The sequence below is a fragment of the Sinocyclocheilus rhinocerous genome, unplaced genomic scaffold (genome assembly GCF_001515625.1).
Source record: "Sinocyclocheilus rhinocerous isolate Xijiao unplaced genomic scaffold, SAMN03320098_v1.1 scaffold585, whole genome shotgun sequence".
Classification (NCBI taxonomy): domain Eukaryota; kingdom Metazoa; phylum Chordata; class Actinopteri; order Cypriniformes; family Cyprinidae; genus Sinocyclocheilus; species Sinocyclocheilus rhinocerous.
This window is the reverse complement of record NW_015630024.1, coordinates 2,108,084-2,124,211: the sequence shown is the minus strand read 5'-3', so window position 1 is coordinate 2,124,211 and position 16,128 is coordinate 2,108,084. Positions and strand designations below refer to the sequence as shown.

Below are 16,128 nucleotides of genomic sequence, written 5' to 3'. Positions count from 1 at the left end.
CACGCAAAGAAAGAAGGCGTGGTTTCAGTAACCGCAGTTAGTGTTGAAGCAGCCATGTCAGGGAGACGCTGTGTGTTTTTAGGCGAAAGCAAAAGCACTTTATTTGGCCTTCCGAAAGTAGATGCATTTAGGAATCTTTAAGATTTAAGATTACTTGAACATTTTTTGAACATTAAAGCATGTCAACATATTCTGTTACACCAAATACACAAAATAATGATCTTTAAAAAAGCATCATATGACCCCTTTAACTTTGCCTGGTATGATGTATCTTTATTCTTCTTTACTCATATTTTGCAATCCTTTAGATTATCTTTATGACTACAGTCATCAGCTTTAATGACTGTATGCCATGGTTATTATCGTAAACTAAAACTAAAACTAAATACCATTTTCATTACTTAAAATAAACATTAAAGGGATAGTTCATCCAAAAATTAAAATTTGATGTTTATCTGCTTACCCCCAAGGGCATCTCTTGGATGCCCTGGGGGTAAGCAGATAAACAAATTTTCATTTTTGGATGAACTATCCCTTTAAATTTAATGAAATATAAAAACATTATATTAAAAAAATATATATTTCTTCTAGTTTGCAAGGCAACATTTCTCATTTCTGTTTAGCTAAAGTTGAAGTACTGAAATAAAAAACTAAATAAACTGATAAACTGAAACTAAAATGACGTTAATATCACCGGAAGCGTCACGCGCGCTTCAGTACGAGTAGGTTACTAAACAAAACCGCGCGTCTGCGCCATTCATTAACACAGAGAAATGCAGAATTCATATTTAAATAGTCGTTTTGCGGCTTAATACTTGGGGCTGCCCCCCTAATATAATGTCAGGGGAAACACTGCTGTGGGTTTCTTGTTTTGGTCAAGTCTCTTTATATCTCCCATATATTAGCTTGCAAACCATACTGCTCTCATTTTCATTCTTTACCATGCAGCTGCAGGTGTGACCAATGATGTGAATGGCAGATGTATTATAGTTGAATTGAGCTTTGTGATCTGTGGTGCCAGTGGATTAAATGCTGTAATAAGCCCAGAAAGGGAGTCGTGACGGGGTCAGGAGCGAGGTTAGACTGAAGAGGGAAAGCAAGAGCGTCTAATTGCTCTTGAAGTTTTAATGAGGCCATGGGAGTTGAGTTACCCTCGAGCATCAAGGATGATGGAGCTCCTCAGTCGATGATGCCACGCTTGTGATGAATAGTGTTAGAGTTCAGCCTCAGCGTTCAGTTCTACTGGCAAAATATTTAACGTTACTCAAAGGGGTAGTTCGTCCAAAAAGGAAATATCTGTCATTATTTATTCATCCTGATGTTGTTCAAAACCATTATGATTTTCTTGAAGATTTTGTCTCTACATTCTTTTCTTTTAATGATGTCTAGTGTTGCACTTCTGTCATGATTTGGATGGGCAAAAGTCATAAAGTTTCACCAATCTGCGGTGAAACTTTGCGTCATTGTGAGACACATAATGTTTTATAAGTCATCCATTGTGTGCGGTGTGGTGATGTAGTAATGTGTCCGTGGGTGAAATAAACCAGTTCATTGCTTCCAGCTGTTGAAACCCAATAATTATCAAGTCTGATCTCAAACAGACATTTGAAGGGTTATATTGTATCTTCTGTTGTACGTCATAGTCACATGATGCTTTCTTTTTAAATTAAGCATGTTTAATGGAACTTCCTTCTCTCAGTCAATTCATTGCATTCTATTAATCTCATTAATCACACTCTTGACCAATTGAAATTGACCCTGTGCTTGCTGTGATACAGTCCTTCTTTGTGTTTTGGCCTAGGGATCAAGGACTTCTTCTGTGTGCATTGTCGAAAGAAAAACCTAACCGTAGACAAACACACTGTAGCTCTTTTGTGTGTCTCCACTCCAGCTGAACTATAAACAAGGAAATATCAGTCTCTCCCCAAACCCAGCTGTCCGTTGCAGGCGGACCCAAACCCAGCACAGTGCAGGCGGACCTTCACTGTGCTGACTCACTGACTACGTTTACATAGACATCAGTAATCTAATTATTTTGTTGATAAAAGTTGCGGATAAACTCATCAGAATCCATTAAATAACATGGCACGTCTTTCTTTTAAAACTGTATGTAAAGGCACAGCTCTTCTGTTCTTTGTCATTGTTCTGGTAAGACGCCTTCTTTATTTAGAATGAATTAATTAGTATGATGATTGACTACGTTTACATAGACATCAGTAATCTAATTATTTACCTTATTCTGAATAAAACAATATTACGATTAAGGTATTTACATGAGTTGCTTTTAGAATATTCCTTTCATGTTCCCGTTTTACATGTTATAGTACATAGATCGATTAATGGCACACGTCATTACGTCCCCACGTGACGCCATCCGACGTCCCCTCCGGAATTTCACGTATAAACATATAGTTCGTCTTCGTTATTGTCACGCGGTTGTGATTGTAGCCAAAAAACGCACGGAGAAGGAGTAAACGTAGAGATACTTTAATCAACATCAACATCAACACACTTGGACCATTCAAAATAACATTAATCCGAGACAAAGAAACTCAGGAGAACACAGGGCTTAAATGGAGTGGAGACAAAAGGGATAATGAAACATAACAGGTGAACAGAATGAACGATGATTAACTAATAACGAGAACAGGAAACAGGAATCAAACCAAATAAGGACAAACAGGAACATACACGTGACAGTTATGATGCCATATACAGTTTTGGGTGTTTCATTTTTAATTTACTGAAAGCTTCAAGTGCAGTTAATTATTTGTCATGCTATGCATGCAAACAGATGACGGTGTTGTTAAAGCCATTCTTTTGTTTGCCGTCAAACGGTTGAGCACTGCCGTGTGTGTATCCTGTCGCAAAATGCTGCGAAAAGTCCTACACGACGGTAATAGTTTGATTAAGGTGTTTAAATGTCTATACTGCACTTCAGTAATGCGACTAAAATAGGAATACTCCACATGTCTTAATTCGATTAGTGTTTACTTCGATTACGACTTTAGCCAGATTAAGGTAATCAAAAATCTCTGTTTACATGGTAGATTCTTAATCAGAATATTGTCTTAATCGTATTAAAATCCGAGTATTGTTGTCCATGTAAACGTACTCACTGTTGCATTGCTCCAGTGTCACAGGGTCAAATTCTCTCTGACGGGTTTCAGAATTCATCACCGATTGGATACAAAGCTGCCAGTTACTAATGCCTTTGTTTTGTTTTGTTTTGTTTTTTGTTGAATGCCCAATGAAATATTTACAATTATGAATAAAATAAAATAATAAATAAATAATAAAATATTTTAAATACAAATGAAGAATGGATTAAGATTTTTAGATTTCTAAATAAATAAAAGCAGACAGACAGACAGACAGACAGACAGACAGATAGATAGACAGATAGATAGATAGATAGATAGATAGATTTTTTAGATAGATAGATTTATTAAGTTTATTGTTTTTAATACAGAATGGCAGATAAAATTTTTACATTTCTAAATAAATAAATAAAGACAGGTAAATAAAGACAGACAGATAAATAAACAAATATATAACTAAATAAATAAATAAATTTATTGTTTTTTAATACAGAATGCCCAATAAGATTTTTATATTTCTGAATAAAATTAAAATAACATATTTTTATTTAGAAATGTAACAATCTAATTGTGTATGCTTGTTAAAAATGTCATTGTTTTAATGTATGTTTCAAGTGAATGTTTTTTTAGTTCAAATAAGGAAGTCAGTTAAACAGCCTTGTTATCTTGTAATTTAAGACGAACAGTCTTATAAGCGTTTATGTGTTTCTTACAGGAGGTTTTATGGTCTAAAACATTGCAGAGCTGAGCTTTCAGAGCCAGTTATGCATATACCTGAAACTCTTAATTGTGTAATGGGAAGGGACATTCTCAAAGGACATGGATGGGAATCGTATTTCAAACAGATAATGAACCTTTCTTTTAGATCTGAGGTTTTTAGGAGAATTCATTTTATTCTTTTTTTTGTTAACAGTTAGGTTTGTGTGTTTGAATATACCGTTGGAAGAGTACTTGAATAGGTCTTTGTATGTAGTATTCTTAGATATAAACTCATTGATAATAGATGGGTGCGCAGTTTCTCACAGTCGTCTGATGACTGGCAAAAGTGTTGCTTACGCTGCGTGTGTTAGGAAGCAGGTTCAGCCCACGCTGTCTTCACATGTGGAAGGGTTGTGATCAACACAGGAGACGCTCCGGACGCCCGCTGCGGTGTTTCTCTGACACATGCGCTGAACCGTATAAGCTGCCAAGAAGCCTGGACCAACTCCAGCGTGTCCCCCTGTAGACTCTGAGTCAGATCCCAGCACACAGTGTACAGCTTGAAAGGAATATTTCATCCAGAAATGAATTTTCTATCATCATTTACTCACCCTGATGCTGACTTTCTTTCCTCTATAATACACAAAGAGGATTTTTTTATAATGGAATGTCAGTTGCAATGAATGGGAACTGAAGCTTTTTAAGCTTCAAAAACAATGCAAAAGAATGAATGAATGATGCATTTATATAGCGCTTTATTGTGTATTGTTGTACACCCAAAGCGCTTTACAATCATGTGGGGGGGTCTCTCCTCAACCACCACCAGTGTGCAGCATCCACTTGGATGATGTGACGGCAGCCACAGGACAACGGCGCCAGTGCGCTCACCACACACCAGCTACAGGTGGAGAGGAGAGAAAGTCATAGAGCCAATCAAGTAGCATCATAAGAATATCATAAAAGTGGTCCGTATGACTCAAGCTCTATATTACAAGTCTTCAGAAGTCATATTTGGCTGAGAAAAATAACTGGAATTTGAGTCAATATTCACTTGACTCAGATCAACTGATTCATTAAAAATATATGATTCAAAAGAATGATTCTTTCATAAACTCAAGTTTGGAACACTTTTTCAGTGAATAACGGCTTAAATTTTGTTTGGTTTCTTACTCAAAGCTGTGTCTTATAATATACAGCATAAATCATAGTGCGTTTACATTCCATATGAACCTTGAAAGCACCAGTGACCATTCAGAATTCTTCAGAATTATTACTTGTGTTCCTCAGAGGACCGAAAAACATATATTGATTTGGAAATATTTGTCTTCTATGATGCTAAAGTAAGACAATGTGAAATCATTGTGAAATCTTGTGAGATGTCAGAACCATTGCTTCTAATGGAAGACAGAAAACATGACAGAGATGTTGTAAGAGTAACACCATAAACCACACACATGCTACAATCTCACTTTATAATCACTCTGAGGCTGGGAGGCTTATTTCCATTTCATGAAAGCTTCATTTCCATCTTGCTCTTTTGTCCGTATGAAGCTACAATGAATCCAGCTGGCCTCCCCATGTTGCGCAAGAACTATTTTCATTTTAGTAGCCACATTCAGTGTCAACGTGACCTTTTACTTATACACTAACAAACAGAGGTAAAGCCGTCTCTACATCCTCTCTTTGGTTGTGTTATTTCCTGTAATAGTTGAGTGTTTCAGTCATGGCTGATACAGTAATACTTGTCATTGTGTGAATCAGTCTGCTTTACAAGGGTTTACTGCAGCTGCTCAGTTGTTAAAAAAGACAACAAAACATTTGGCAATACAATACTTATGTTTCATATTCATATTTCTTATTTTCCTATATTTTATCCTTTACATGATAACTTACATAACATAACAACTTTGCATAATATTGTCTAGTTCTGAAAAAAAATCTTTAGTGAAAAGAAAAAAAATAATCTGCTAGAAATTGAGTAAAACTTGCCATAGCAAAATTTGGGAATGAATCATTCTTTCAAATTCGTTCGAAAGCTGCAGCTGCGTTTCTTTCGTTCTTTTCAATGAATCAAACTGGTTCTCAACTCTGTCTGAATGAGTCATTAGTGAATCAGTTTAAATGATTATTAATATTATATTTTACACGGGACTGGAAAGGTCACAAAAAAGTCATGGAAAGTTGTGTAGCTAAAGCAAAATAATTTTAACACAATGTACTGTTTTCATTTTCATTACTGCTTTTTTTTTGTATAGGGGTAGAATATAGTCAGCATAAAGTTTTCTTATGCCAGCAGAAGTGCCCAGATGGTACACAGCAGATGGCACCGGTGCTTTAATGCCTATTTATTCGTTCATGAGTCGTCTGATACTCGGCGGACCGTCTCTCCTTTGGATTTAGTTGTTTTATTTGTGCTAGAGATGGAAGGGCTCTCATGCCAGTGTGCCAGGGAGGTCCAGTGATATGCTGCCATCTGCCACCTGTGTTTTGTGTCTGTGGTGAACTGGTGCTGATTTAGACTGTGTGCCGGCCACACACAAAAAGGCTTTAACATTCCCCAGCCGTGTGTTATGCCTGCCCTGATTCGAACCCCCGTTCTACCTCTATCTGAAAATGCAAACTGACAGTTTTTCTCTGAGAAAATTATGCCTGGTTTCATTCATCATGGGTCGGCTGTGGCCACACTTACCCTGAGCAGTTTATCTGTCTGTTTGGAGTTTGAAAAAGTAGCTTGCACCAGGACAAAGTTTCCCAATTACTGCAATTTTTAAACGATACAATACATTTGTTTTGCTAATTTTGGTATGTGATCAAATTGCTGCCGGGCCATTGATTATATGCTGCATGCGTGTGTTTGATCCCATGAAAACAAAATAGGATTTTTGTGGTTTGTAGTCCATGTGGTAAACTGTATATTCTTATAAACATTGACAAAAGTAGCTTTCAGCAGATATATGCATTTAAAATGAGTGGTCTTTGTCTTTTGGGAGAACAAATGAGAATACTGACGACTTATCTTGTACTCATTCAAGGGCTTATGCAAATATTTGGCCAGTCTAATTTTGAATGTACTAGTATCATTTGTCATTGACTAGCAATAGCATAGTAAATTATTCACAGTTGTGATGTAAAGTAAATGTTATTGGCTATTTACAAAACAAGGGATGGACACTTTAATTTCCTGTTTCAATAAGAAATATTGTAATTTTGTTCTTATGAAGGGACATGCTGATGGGGAAAAATGAGATGGGAGGAAAAATTCTATTTCAGTGCTTTAGCGTTCACGCACAAAACGTTTTCGTTCCCCAGAAAACTTTACATTTGCTTTCAAAACTTTTGCCTTCACTCGCAAGTCTTTTGCTTTCGCTTGCAAGAATTAGCAAGAAATTCCTCGATAAACTTTTGTGTTCACTTGCAAGACTTTGGCATTACCCTGATTAATTTTCCATTTGCTTGCAAAACTTTGATGGAAATAATGACCGTTTTTTTATGTATATTTCAATTATTGGTTTAGTATTTTTGTTAGATGATATGTTTGGCATTACCCTGATTAATTTTCCATTTGCTTGCAAAACTTTGATGGAAATAATGACCTTTTTTTTTATGTATATTTCAATTATTGGTTTAGTATTTTTGTTAGATGATATAAATGTAAAAAAAAAATTTTTTTACTTTCTGAATGACATGACTGAACTTTGAACTTAAAAATGATGAATTATGAATTATCTTTTTGTCTTTTTACAGCCATTAAAGTCAACTGTGTGGGGTCGTGTGGCATCTCGTCCAAGCTGAATGATGCATCATGGATGCTTGAGGAAAAGTACTTGAGCAGCACACTGTCTGTGGCCGATAAAGGTAAGGAGGCCAACTTTCATTCACCATCCCTTTCAGTTTCAGCTTTCCTTCAGTTCAGAAATTCAATCAGTCTTAATATTATTAGTCAAAATATAATTTAAATGGCTTTTAATGGCTCCACTCTACAATAAAAAACCTTGCTCACTTTGAAGGACTTTATTGTTTACTTCTCAAATTCATATTACTTGATCAACTGTTTGTGTCTGAAGAGTTTCCTGTTCTGAGTACGTGTCTTTCTGGTTTCTTCCTGTCTGTCTGAATGTGTCAAGTATCACATAACACTTTAAGGAGGTTAGATTTGAGTTATTCCCAAGCAGCAACCTCCCGCTCTCTCTCGTGAAGCCAACACGGAAGTGACTTAAACTGTAATTCGTCAACTGGCCTCTAGAGGCTGGCTGGCAAAAGGGAGTCAATCCCATAGACTCCCCATGTAAAAAACAAATCTGCACATATTCGAAACATATTCAAAACTTTGTCTGTTTTTATCAAAGTATCACTACAAGGATCCTGTTGTACTGAAATGTGGTATTAACCCAACCCTACTGAGAAGTGCCACTGACATCTGTTCTTTTTGGTCTCTCACATTCTGCTTTATCTCTATTAATCTCACTCTGTCTTTTTTTTAAGTACTGCTTTATTGCTTTTTGAATGTGAATACAAAATTTGATGCACCAAGACTGCATGCTTGCAGAAAACCATGAGGGTTGTTTAAATGTTTGGAGATGGTTGTTTCATGTACAGTATATGTGAGAGTGAAGCTGTAATGGTGGTGTTTGCTCTGCCCTGCTGTTTTGAGTCAATCCAATTGAGATTTCTTGGGCTTTACCAACCACTGGCCCATTACATAATCAGATCAGCATGTGGTCACATGGCTGAGTCAGTTTGTCTCTTTTCACTCAAATTCAGATTTGCACTCACTGTATATTTGTGAACTGCCTGACAGGGTCATGTAAGGTGTATATGTTTGTCTAAGCATTAAAGAATGCTCAAAAATTCATCTCTATAGCCTATATTAGTGGCACAGTAATGGCAAAAGCACCAATGCTACAGCCATACACATGTAAATGTCTTTGTTTATATCTTGTGACCTTGACCTTTAGGTTTGATTTCAACCTAAATTTTGGTCTTTGAAGGGTTTGACGTTGGTCTGTCTGGTTGGGTTTTGTACGTTCAGGTGTCTTTATGTTTCTGGGTACACCCTGATAAAGCCTGTGTGGAGAGCTTAGCATCACGCAATTATAATGCAAATAAGGATGGCTGTTTCTTCTCGACACTCCAGACAAAGGGGCTTTTCCATCTGGGTGAATGTTTAATTCGTACGGAATGTCTGTTGTGTGGATTGGTAGAAATCAGACAGGTTGTTCGATGAAAGGAAAACAATCAACATTCCTATTCAACATTTGCTATGTTGCTCTAGCCATCAAGAACATGACATCAGATCTGTTTACTGTGGAAAATCCAAAGCGATTAGACTTATCAGACCTGTCCTTGCATCATTTCTTGAATGGTGGAGTGTTTAAAAGAAGTCTAATTTATGAAGATGTGGAGGAAGGTAAACAACCTTATCTGTTTAAATGGAATGACAGGGTGTGTCAGATATGAATATATTTTTATGTTTTTCTTTCATAAATAGCCTAATACTTTCTTAACTGCTATAATTTCTAATGATTTATTTAATATTTATTTGTTTTATATTTTTGACAGGGGACAATATACAGAATACAAAAACAGGTCATTTAAAATAAATATTTACATTATATGCATACTATATAATATAAAAATAATACATTCAATACTAAAATATTATGTATGTTCATCAAAACATTTAATCTTTATTGTTTACTTCTCAAATTCATATTACTTGATCAACTGTTTGTGTCTGAAGAGTTTCCTGTTTTGAGTACGTGTCTTTCTGGTTTCTTCCTGTCTGTCTGAATGTGTCAAGTATCACATAACACTTTAAGGAGGTTAGATTTGAGTTATTCCCAAGCAGCAACCTCCCGCTCTCTCTCGTGAAGCCAACACGGAAGTGACTTAAACTGTAATTCGTCAACTGGCCTCTAGAGGCTGGCTGGCAAAAGGGAGTCAATCCCATAGACTCCCCATGTAAAAATGTTCTGCATAATTAAGGGCGTGGCCACTTGAGTGACAGGTAGATTGGCGCTGCTGACACTGCCATCGAGCTAGGTGGGTGTGGCTTCAGCAACCGCCCACTTTGACCTTCAAAAACGCTCCTCAGAAAACTACGGGTGACGTCACGTGTTTTTATACAGTCTATGGTTATTCCTTTAAACCAGAAACCTTTAATTTGTCTCCTTCGAGCAGTCTACATGATAATAATAATAACCGATCTGTCTGCATAGAAATAATGTTTAAAGAGCATGCATGTATGGTTATTTCTGATAAAACTGATAGTTGTAGTGTCCAAACAATGATCTTTCTAGCGAATCAGGTGTATGTGTAGCTGTAGTCGGTGTCTGGTAGGAAATGTCTGTATATTTAAGAGGATACATTTCCTGTTGCCAAATAAAACCTCAGATACTCCAAAGAGAAAGGAAAACTTGAAATCGCATCATATGACCCCTTTAAAGCAATTTTTGGTCAGTACTACCTGAGAGATATCAGTGGAATAGATTGAGAAAAACAACTTGTGACAGCCCTAGGCTCTGTCAACGCTCAACAACAAAAAAAGAAACATCTGTGCGTTAGCCAATGAGAACATTTTGAGGCAGTTCTCTGGCAATCATGTACAGTAAGTTTAGGGGCGGGAGTTTGTTTGTTAAAGAGATTTTTTCAACAGCCTTGGTTATATTACTTATTATTATTATTATATTACCCTGGAAATATTACGTCTTATAAGCCATAAACCAAACCAACCAGCTATGAGGTAATTCACAACATTATGAACCTTGATATGAAGCAAAAAAATATTTGAAAATCAGCCAAAAAGACAAAGGTAATAGACTCTGTTCTTAATAACTTTAATGAGGAAAAGAACTAGGAAGCATTGTGAATGACATAAATTGAAAAATGATGATATAATATATAAAATTGTTGATTTAAAGATGTTGATTCCATATTTTCACTGTGCTTAATGGGAATGGACGGGCTCTTTTGGTGAGATTCGCTTGCCACGATTCTGATTGTTGGAGATTTATTTGCAGAATCATAGATAATGTAGTTTTTCACCATAAATTCCGCTGTTAAACATGATTATTTCAAGAATAAGTGTGGGCTGATGGCATTAACAAAAATACATAACAGCGATTAACAATCTTGTAGCTCACAGGAGGTCTGTCTTTAATGGTTTATACGTTATCATTAAAAATCAGTTACCCAATTCAGAAAATGAATGGGACTTTTACTTCCAGAACTGACTGTTGCACTCCATATAAACCAACCGTTCCTGCCTCTCATTATAGTAGCAGCTGGCTTGTAAAACCAATATAAAGATTTACGCGAACATTTTATTGCATCTTGCCTGATTCGAAAAGAGGGTTTGGTATTTTCAGATTGCACAAATTTTGTCAAAGCTGCAAGAATTTCCTCTTGCCTTCTTTCTCTCTGTCTCTCACCTCTGTGTTCAGGTCACACAGAGTCATTATGTTCTGCCGTGAGGTGAAGTGTGAGCTCTTGGCATATGTGTCCCGGCAGGTCTTTTCCTGTCAGAGTGCTTGTTAGTTCACATGGCCAGGCTTGTCCTATGACCCCTTTCCAGGAGATCTTTTAGCAGCCCGGCTGTCTGAATCAGATGTGCTGGGGAACAGTGCTCATCTGACCCCGCAGGCCAACAGAGGCGCTGCTGAGTGTCTCTTATGCTGGCTGCCAGGAACTAATGCTGTCTACCCATTAAGGGTTTGTGTTCCACTCTTCATTGCTCAGCAGCACTAAGAGACAGGCCGGTGGTGGTGGATTGCGATGCTTTTAGTCCTCTGAGAATTGAAAATTGGGTGTTGTACTGTTGTAAATGATATAGTTGGATGTGTTTCATAGCATTCCAACAAAGACATAAGAGAACTGACACACTGGCAAGGTGTGGTTCTGGCAAAATTAAAGGGATAGTGCACCCTAAAATGAACAATTCTGAGCCATTTACTTTTTATACAAAAATACAAAAGAAGATATTTTGAAAAATCTCTCTGTGTTTTTTTGTTTTTTTTTGAGGCCATACAATGAGAGTGAATGGGGTCCAGTGTAGGGCTGTGCGATTAATCGAAATCGAATCGAAATCGCGATTTGAGACATTGCGATTTGCTAGTCACAAAGCCTGCGAGCTAATCGCAAAGCCTGCGATGTGGACGCGATATTACTCTGTTCCAGAGCATATGCATGACTGCCTGCCTTGAGTTGCAGTCTTACTTGCCCTGGGCAAGTGAGCGCACCTCCGTTCTCCCCAATCAGCACTACTCTAGCCAACTGCATAAACGCCCACCATTAAAAAAAAACAAAAAAACGGGACGGGATTTCAGCAGGGTAATGATACCCATACTGTGCTGCACATTATTGGCAATATTGAGCTGAAGCTTGACTTTGCAAATTTAAAATCACAAATCAAATCGCAATCGCAATATCTGTCAAAAAAAATCGCAATTTGATATTTTCCCCCAAATCGCACAGCCCTAGTCCAGTGTTGTTTTGGGCCTCACTGACTTTCCTTTTATGGATAAAAACAGTCAAAACATTCTTCAGAATATCTTCTTTTGTGTTCCTCAGAAGAATTAAAGTCATACAGGTTTGGAATGACATTAGGGTGAGTAAACGATTCAGAATTTCCATTTTTGGAAATACCTTTAAATCAGTTATACCTTTAAATCAGCCGTTAGAGTGTTTTCAATCATCTCCCTTTCGACAGCACTTTATGAAAGAGCTTTAGCTGTAAAACATTTCCCTGTTTGACCTCTCGCTGCTGACGACATGGAGATCTGTATCTTTGGATTTCTATTAACTCTGAAGGCACGTACTGAACAAGAAAAGGTGACTCTTCACACCTGAGCGGTCAAACACATTCCACTTGTCACGAACTTTCATGGCTTATATGGGAAACTTAATGCATGTGTCACTACTCTTAAATTCATTTAGAACAGGTTTTGTTTCTCAGAATTAGACAGCAGTGTGTTTATAGCGTCAAAACAGTACCTGGTTTGCTTGCATAACAATAAACTGATAACTATCAAAAATAAACCCGACAACGCAATAGATATTGTTTACTTGAGATTTGTGTTTGCCAAATCATAAAGCTAAATGTGTTTTTTTTTTTTTTTCTCCATTGGAAGTCTGTGTGTGTAGTACAGAAAGTTATGAATATAAGCTAGGCTAGTTTTGCCTTAATCAACTTCGTATCCTGTTTTTTTTTTTGAGGACTTCCTTCCTTACAAACACTGTAAGTATAGCTCAAACAGACGGTCGATATGTCTGCTCTGCTCTCCAAGCTGCTTGTATCAGTGAATTTCCCATCATTTTCTCTAAGAGCCCTTTTCCTGTCTTACAGACTGTGACTTATAAACACGAACAGATTTATACAGTAATGATGGCTGGTGTTAACTCGTTTTCTCCTCACACATTAACTCAAGTACATTTTTTTTTAAAAATCAGACAACACCCTTAGATGTGATTTTACTGCCAAATTTGAAAGTTTTGATAAACAAGCACAGGCGGCGCATGCTGTAGCTCATGCGAATTCACACGCAGAATTACAAACTTTTTTTAAAAAGTGTCACAGGAGGGGCACGGAGAGGGCATTGTTACAGCTGTCAGGGTGCTTATCTACCCAGATACACCGTCCTGTTTGAGTCACTCTGACTTACAAGACTTCCACTCCCACAATACACTGTTTCTCATGATAGGGAAGTACTTTAAGACGTCTTCTATGCTTATGTGTTAATATATGGTATATTAAATATGTACACTTTCGGTAATACTTACAATAATAGCATTATTAATCATTAATGCATGATATAAGGCATTCATTAGTTAATGTACAATTAATACTTAGAATTAGAAATGCCACAAAACCATATAATTATTGACAAATATATGCTATATATATATATATATATATCATTATTAGTCATAAATGTCATAAATTAGACATAAATGTCACAAAGCCATATATGAAATTTTATATAATATAATTGCATGAAATATTCTATACTGTATATACTTTATATGTTATTTTGGATTTTTTATATGTATGTATATATAAATATTATCAGTCATTAATGCACAATATAATATGTATTTAATGTACATCTAATAGTTAGAAATATCACAAAACCTGTGTGTATATATTTAATAATATGCATATGTGTGTGTGTGTGTGTGTGTGTTTCTGGGAATTGCGGGGACTTTCCATAGACTTATATTACTTTTATACTGACCAAACGATATTTTCTATCCCCTAACCCTAAACCTACCCCTTACAGAAAACTTGTTTGCATTGTTACACTTTCAGATAAACATCATTTACTGTTTTTAATATTTTTTTTCCCCTTGTGGGGACCGCACAATGTCAAAAATGTCAGGTTTTACTATCCTTGTGGGGACATTTGGTCCCCACAATATAGCATAAACAAGTACAAACGTGTGTGTGTGTGTGTAAATTTATTAATATGCATATGTATTAATGTACTTTTTTCTTTTTTCTCTGCCATTACAGGTACTCTGTCAGCTGGTGAGCACAGCTTTCCGTTTCAGTTTCTCATTCCAGGTAATTTTCTTTAATTTTACGATTAGCATTTCAAAGCAGTTAAAGCACATTTTCATTCAGAGCAACTTAATGTTAGTCATTAAATGAGGATGTTGTGTTGTGCACCGTAGACGGAGAGCACTCAGGTGTGAGGTTAAACTATGCTGAGTGCCTCTGAAGCGTGATGAGAGGGTGGAAGAAGGGTTTAATTTTAACCTTGATCTAATAGCAGCTGTATAAAGTCTTTTTTATTATGGAACCGCCCCATTCTGCACAAACACATGTCCCATCATGTGCTATTAAAAGTGAAGGTATAGCAGCAACATTCCTGGCTGCTTAATTAGTGACCACTTGCAGCCTGAAGCTGCGCCCCTTGCTGGTAGACTGTATGAACAGCTATTGAAGATTAAATGCAAAGCATCTAATCAATCTAGGGACTTTCCACCCCATAAAACAGGAATGCATTTTGACATAAGACATGCAAATACGAAGACAGAGATATAGAGATTAAACTAGTTCATATCTGTGGGCTGTTTTGGTTGAATTTTATAGTGGTGTGCTTTTATTTCTTCGTTTTCCAGAGCTCCTGAGCCTTCAGATTATATTTTGCTTTTAAAACAGGTTCAGAATGATAGCACTTAGAACTGTATTGATTCATTTTATTGATTGTGAGCGCTAACATCATCTTGTCATCATCCAATATTCTGGTCCTTGAACGATATTGTTGTTTTGTCAAAGACATGATTATTTTATAAGGCAGCTTGAATAGGAAAGCTTTTGACAAATCCAAAATAACATATTTTTTATGTCTGTTGTAGCATCCGTTCCAACCTCGTTTGAAGGCCCGTTTGGGAAGGTTTTGTACAAAATTAGGGCTTTTATTGACACGCCACGTTTCTCAAAGGACTACAAGACCCAGCGACCCTTTTACCTTCTCAATGTGCTTAACCTCAATGAGTTGCCAGATATAGAGGTGAGACTTGGCAATGTGGGGAAAAAAAACTAATACTAATTCTAATATATTCATAATACATATTATATTATTATATTATATTATATTATTTTATATACTTCATCTGTAAAGACACGTACTTTACTAAAATTCCTTAGAAAAAAATAAATATTTATTTAAACAAATTTTTGTTTTGTGTAAACAATTTTTTTTACATATAACAGAAACATACTGTAGGCCTATAATATTAAAAAATATTTTGTAACAATTTACAATTATATTTTTATTATAAGACTTATAATATAATGAGTATGATAAATAAAAATGTTATAAATGTTTATATTATATTATTATATTAGCATTATTATTATATAATATTATATTATTCATCTCAGAAGTCACTTTACAATTTCCTTTAAAATATTATATAATATATACCTAATATAATTTAATATAATTTGTAGTAATTTATTATTATATTTGTTCATTTCTAGTCTAGTTTTCATTTTGATTGCTTCTATATTTTTTATATATACACTGAACAAAATTATAAACGCAACACTTTTGTTTTTGCCCCCATTTTTCATGAGCTGAACTCAAAGATCTAAGACTTTTTCTATGTACACAAAAGGCCTATTTCTCTCAAATATTGTTCACAAATCTGTCTAAATCTGTGTTAGTGAGCACTTCTCCTTTGCCGAGATAATCCATCCACCTCACAGGTGTGGCATATCAAGATGCTGATTAGACAGCACGATTATTGCACAGGTGTGCCTTAGGCTGGCAACAATAAAAGGCCACTCTAAAATGTACAGTTTTATCACACAGCACAATGC

At 36.0% G+C, this 16,128-nt stretch overlaps 1 protein-coding gene across 1 annotated transcript in view; it reads left to right on the top strand.

The window, feature by feature from the left end:
- The window catches only part of arrdc1b (arrestin domain containing 1b), a 43,129-nt gene that overhangs the window by 16,473 nt on the left and 10,528 nt on the right, over positions 1-16,128 (top strand). Inside the window, exons 2-4 of the mRNA XM_016551914.1 lie at positions 7,545-7,655; positions 14,311-14,361; positions 15,159-15,313. Of these exons, the coding sequence (XP_016407400.1) occupies positions 7,545-7,655; positions 14,311-14,361; positions 15,159-15,313 (317 nt within the window). The remainder of the gene's footprint in view (positions 1-7,544; positions 7,656-14,310; positions 14,362-15,158; positions 15,314-16,128) is intronic.